Source organism: Panicum hallii, chromosome 8 (genome assembly GCF_002211085.1).
Source record: "Panicum hallii strain FIL2 chromosome 8, PHallii_v3.1, whole genome shotgun sequence".
Taxonomy (NCBI): domain Eukaryota; kingdom Viridiplantae; phylum Streptophyta; class Magnoliopsida; order Poales; family Poaceae; genus Panicum; species Panicum hallii.
The window spans coordinates 13,886,757-13,892,837 of record NC_038049.1 but is presented as its reverse complement, the minus strand read 5'-3'; the positions used below and the strand labels follow the sequence as shown (position 1 = coordinate 13,892,837).

The 6,081-nt window shown below is 42.4% G+C and overlaps 1 protein-coding gene across 3 annotated transcripts in view; it reads left to right on the top strand.

Annotated features, from left to right (window-relative positions):
• The window catches only part of LOC112903113 (WAT1-related protein At5g64700-like), a 29,831-nt gene extending 24,453 nt beyond the window's left edge, over window positions 1-5,378 (top strand). Inside the window, exons 3-8 of one of the 3 annotated variants that reach the window (XM_025972330.1) lie at window positions 3,147-3,263; window positions 3,784-4,018; window positions 4,112-4,270; window positions 4,640-4,791; window positions 4,902-4,989; window positions 5,078-5,378. In XM_025972330.1, coding sequence (XP_025828115.1) covers window positions 3,147-3,263; window positions 3,784-4,018; window positions 4,112-4,270; window positions 4,640-4,791; window positions 4,902-4,980 — 742 coding nt within the window. In that variant the 3' untranslated portion in view covers window positions 4,981-4,989; window positions 5,078-5,378. Of the gene's footprint in view, window positions 1-3,146; window positions 3,264-3,783; window positions 4,019-4,111; window positions 4,271-4,639; window positions 4,792-4,901 lie in introns of all 3 variants that reach the window. The other 2 variants (XM_025972329.1, XM_025972328.1) reach the window with 2 other exon arrangements.
• Window positions 5,379-6,081: the final 703 nt, after the last annotated feature.

Here is a 6,081-nt window from a genome sequence, read left to right as displayed (position 1 = left end):
AGGGGAGGCGGGAAGGGTGCACCGGTGGAGAACACTAAATGCACCCATACTGATGTGACGTGCACGCCAGCCCACGCGCCCGGCCTAACAGCTAGAGATAGGGCGTGGGCTACAAAGCGAGGGTTCAGCATGCACGTCCCTGGTCAGCCAGGTCATCATGACCCGCTTTGACCAGCGCCCATGTCGTCCGGCCCCCTTCTCGTCAGATCGGCGGGATGCGGCGTACTGCATCACGCTCCGCCACTAGGCCTAGAGTGGAGAGGCGCACCGTGCTACTAGGGCCCATCGAGCAGCACCTTAGTCCGAAGGAGGCCAATCCAACCAGCTAACGGCACACCAACACGACCGCAAAGGCCGCCGAGCACGCCTCCGCTGACCAAGGATGCCCGTATGACGACCACGGCTGCGCCATGTCTTGCCATGTAGTTGGCAGATAAGACTGAAGCCACGCAGGATACTATGGCTAACTCATCGTTTGGCACCCGATGTCATGACGTGATGGACAGGACTTTAGCCTAGGACACGTGTAGCGTTCCCGACCTCATCCCTAGGATGTCAACCCCAAGGGATGACACCACTTTCTCTTGCTATAGACCGGCCCCGGGCCTATAAAAGTGGAGTTGGGCTTTCTTCTCTCTCTCTCTCTCTCTCTCTCTCTCTCTCTCTCTCTCTCTCTCGACTCTCATACATACACACCACGCATTCGCATGCTTGCAAGCACCCCGTTGCAAGGACCCAACACTCAAACACAAGAAACGACAATGAACACTCACACTGATGTAGGGCTAGTGTTCACCTAAACGCTAAACGGTAGTCGTCGGTCACCCCTCGAGTAGCGAGTAGGCCGTGTACACGTCGTGTAAATGGTGTATACATAGGCTACACGGTAGAAATAAAATTTATATATTATGCAAGTGAAATTCGGAAAACTAATATTTTATCAACCAAACATTATAGATTACCAAACTTAACAGTTAAATAGACCAAATATGTAATCATATGCTCCTTATCAGTTGATCATTCCTATGTTACGTGACAAATCACAATTGACAAATAATAAATGCCATACCATTTAAATAATTAGGCATAATTGATACTTCTCTATAGCCTAAATGTTGTTTAAACGGTCTACTTGTCGTGTAAAACCGTGTAGTTGCCGTTTTTTTACACCGTGTAGGCCGTGTATCCCTATTTTTTTATCGTGTAAATAGTTGGACCGTGTAATCACCGTTTAGGCCCTAAACTGCACGGTAGCTTGTGGAGTAGCGTGTACACGGCGTGTACACGGGCTACAAGGCCGTTTACGGCAACATTGCGTTGGGCATTCGTCTGAACCAGTATAAATCCTTGTGTCCTGAATGTTAGCCATCGAGGTACGGAGAATCACGATGTATTTGTACTAGCCGGTGTACAAAATACCGACAAATACGATCAAGGTCTTGGTGTTTTGTACACACTAGATGGTCTAGTGATAATAGATGAGGCTTGTGTCAGAGTATGAATAGTGAAAGTTGAGCGACTTATTTGGCATGGTGGAATTCAAATGCGTGCACTAAAAATGCTCCAAGTAATGAAGCAGAGCACCAAACTATTCATTCTTCTGTGAGGCATCTCGTGTGTCCAATCACGTACACGTCAACTTGAACTTCATCGTCAATAATCCAGCATTCATATCTTGATGACTTCACTAAATCATCCGCTGATTATAATTCATTCGAGACTCCAACTTCAACCTTTATGACTAATGTGTTAGATATAGCCTATTAACATGAACAACTCTTAAACCACATGATCTTTGCATAACCTAGTTCATGGCAGATCAATCTAATGCGGAAAACAGATGTAGTTCTTTATACCAGAGTTGACGCCTGCCATGGAAGCCTCTACTATAGTCGTAGTAGTCGATCTCGTTGGTGCAGCTGAGGTCGCAGGGTAGCAACATCCCTCCAGGCGCCAACGGCACTGTCCTGGAGGAGTGCAAGAGCTTCTGCTCCCCTCCAGTGCACCTAGCAATCAGATTCAAGTGGCTAAACGTGATTAGGATTTTTCAGATGAATGAAATGGTAAGCCATCCCTCAGTATTTATAGCACTGTGTGTGCAGGGCCTTGTCCTTAGGATGGAAAGTAATCTGGGCCCACCGATTATAGCCCAATTAATTTCCTTAATGAAGTTTTAGTTGGTTTAAATGCCTTCCTAATATCTTTTTTCCTTAGCTCATTTTTCTTTCCTTAACTGTGTAGATCACATGCCAACATAATGCTCAAGTGAAGCACCCGGTGCTCACACTCTTCATCACTAGAATATCTGGTGTTTGCTTTCTTCACTTATGCACCTGATGGTGTCGGACCATTTAATGTTGACAATTTCAGCAGGAGTTGTCGAATTCAATCCGATATTTGTCTCTGTTATAATGGCTATTCATGTATTGGACCCGTGAGATCTCTTCACATATATTCTTGATAAATGTGTTAGTCCGATTGACTATATTTTAACTTTAACAAAAATCACAATATGCCCAAGCTAGGGCCATGATAGCTAGCTCTAGCTATCACATCCAAGGTCCAACTCTGCACATATTCACATGCAGATAGTTATTTTTGCATATGAAAGATCATTAAAACAATCAGCATAAGGATATAGCCGGTGAAGTTAAACAATGGCTACATGATTCATCGAAACGTATTCTTTTTCATTTTTTTCAGATTGTTCATCTGTAGGGGGAAAATATTTCTATGGTTGTGAACCCTACGGATATACAGCTGAAGTTTCTTAGATATTACCAATTTCTATAATTTGTTACTATCGATACAGAACAAAATGCTCACTTTTTTTTTGAAAGAAGATTATTCACATTACTTTCTTCAGCCAGAATAAATACTGTGGTTTTGGACATACACATTTTGAACTTTTGGATTATTTATTATCAGTATCTCTTTGAGTATTAGATTGGGGACAAGAAAAATTGTAGATTTGCATAATGAAGTATCTTCTGTCTGTTCACATTATGAATGTATCAATAGGTTCATATTTTTAATTGCTTTTAACATGATGTTGATTCTGTAGCAATTGACTTACAATGCAACATACTGTAAACTTGTAACTATTAATTAGTAATTCCAGGTGAGTCATAGTTTGTGCAATGCAGGTATGCGGTGCCAACGTGCTTAAACTACTATGGTCTTCGGGATACTACGCCATCCTATGCTGCCGTCTTCCAAAACATAGTTCCTCTCATCACCTTCATTCTATCCATAGTTTTCAGGTAACAACTGTTCTATTTTTGTATCAGTCTGGACAATGTACTTCAGATTTTACATAGTGTGACGAGGACAACTTGTAAAAGTATTTCTTTTCTGGTCTATTTCAATTGTTTTCTTTTGAACGAACGGCCACATGATTGTGCTATTTCCATTAGTAAAGAAGGAGATTACAAGTAAACGCTCTCAGCGGAGCGAATACAGGTCAGTAAAAGAAAAGAGCTATACACAGTATCTGCGAAGGTGCTCAAGCACCAGTAATCAGCGAAACAAGGCGCTTTGCCCCTGCCAGGCCTCATGCTCGGGCTTCCTCCTTGATTTTGAGTAGTATATATGTAGTTGTCTGTTCCTTTCGCTGGAACGTTCGCACATTACGCTCCTTCCAAAGCTCCCATGCCACTAAAAGAATTCATATTTTTGTTGAAGAAAGTATTAGAATTCAATTGTTGAAGTAGTATATTTCAATTGTTGAAGCGAATATTAGAATTCATCTCATCAAAACACATATTTTTGTTGCAATGTTAGAATGGAGAAATTGCGATTCAGGACTGTGACGGGATCACTGAAGGTTGCAGGCATCCTGGTTGCTGTAGGAGGTACAATGTTCCTTAGCTTTTATAAGGGCAAGACTCTGCATCTTTGGGGTTCCATTTTACATTACCACTCATACGAGCAGGAACATGCTGCAAACCATCATGTAAGAGGAACAATCCTCTTGCTAGGGAGCAGCCTCACCTTTGCATGCTGGTACCCGATTCAGGTAATCATGCACTTTCGTGACCCTTGTCCAAGTCCAACTAAGTGTCCACAATGTAAGCCATTGAAGTCCTAATACGATCTTGTCTCGTTGCAGTCAATGGTCAATAAAGTGTATCCACATAAGTATTGGTCATCCATAGCGACATGCTTTCTTGGAGGACTTCAGACAACACTAATTGGAATAATACTAAGAAGAGATAGGAATACCTGGAAGCTTGGATGGGATCTACAACTTCTGACCATTGTGTACACGGTAAAAGCCACTAGGTTCTATAAATTATAAAACTCAATTTGCAACTATGAGCTGTACTGCTTCTGTTCGTGAAAGAAAACAAATAAATTTTGTGCTGGACTTGAACCCTGCAAAACTGAAGTTAAAAATATATGGTTACAAACAAGGACAACAATTCGTTTTACAACATCATTGGGCGCTTTTTAGGGAGAAATGAACACTGGAATGAAAATTGATGCATCTCTTAAACATGAGCAGATACAGGGTAAAGGACATGCATTTTACAAAAAATGTGCTATGCTCATTTGTTCTTTTCTTTTGAGTGAATGTGCTCATTCGTTCTTGATGAAGTTAATATGAAAACAAACATAAACACCTACTATGATGCAGGGGGTACTGGCAACAGCAGTGAGATACAATCTGGAGTCATGGGCCGTTACCAAGCGAGGCCCAGTGTACCCACCAATGTTTATCCCATTGATAACTGTCTTCACTACTGTTTTGGGCTCCATATTTTTAGGGGATGCAATTACCATTGGAAGGTTAGCTGTTTCTACCTCTTGTTGTTGCGCTCTCGACTATCCAGCTGCTTTCAATTTCTCATGGCCATATCTAACTATTGATTGAATTTGTCCCCTTTCTGAATGTGCAGCCTCCTTGGTGCAGCAACCGTAATAACGGGGCTCTACATTTTCCTCTGGGGTAAATCAAAAGAGCTGCACAGAAACTAAATAGTCTAGGTAACAGAATTCTTGAAACTACAAAAAGATAAAAATTGTATTTTTAGGTTGTTGAGGGATTAGTATAATTCACTGTTAAGTTATGAAGGTAGGACCAACTGATCGAGCAAATATCAAGTTCACACAAAATGGTGCTTCTCCTTCATAACTTTCTGATGCTGCTTAACTGGTCTGCATAGTCTTCAAGCACACTGAAACACATGTTTCCCGAAAAAAAAATAGCTTCAGCTCTGAGATGAAGTTTCAGGCTATACCCGGTGCTTTTTGACTCTTGCAAGTTGCAGGAGCTTACTGTGGCTATGTTACTCAAGCATGTATCCTAGCAGTTTCAGTTTCAACACAGTATGAATGCCATCACCAGTTCACCGCCATCATTCAGGCAGGATTCTCCAAACTAATAAAGTTCAGTAACAAAGCTGATGAAAGTTTTTACTGTGCTTCCTTGCTATGCTCCCATTGCATTCCACTTTCCTCAAAATTCATGTGCTCCTACGACCGTGCACTGTCGAATGACCACCTCCGATCCCCTATCTTTCTCTGACGCTCTGCTGTCCCATTGTGCTGCTGACACGAGCAGCGCCCGAACGGGAAGGGGAGCGACGGGTTCTGAGGCCTCGCACAGCACCTCAATCCGGTGTCACCGGACCTCAGTGCGCCGCCGAAGGCATTCAATTCGCCAGGTACGGACCACCAATCACTGGGGAAGAACTCGGTTCACCTCTGCATGCCACGATTTGCCGGTGGTCGAGCTCGATTCGCCGGGGGCAGGCCTCCACCCACAGGCGGCCGAGCTCCATTCACCGGATGTGGCTAGCTATCACTTTAGACGATAATATCTTCATCATCTCAAGCGTCGTGCACACGAACTACTATTTATTGAGCTTTGTATATATTTTTATTATCTGGGCCAGCTGTTCTTCCATGTTGTGAGCTGGAGAGGAGAGAGATCCAGTGCATGCATATGAAAGAAGACATATATGATGATGTCATCCACGTGTATGCAAGATTAGAACTAAAAAAGCTATATAAATATTAAACTAAGGATCTAAATTAAATATTAATTATACCATTATATTTCTTATGATAAGATCT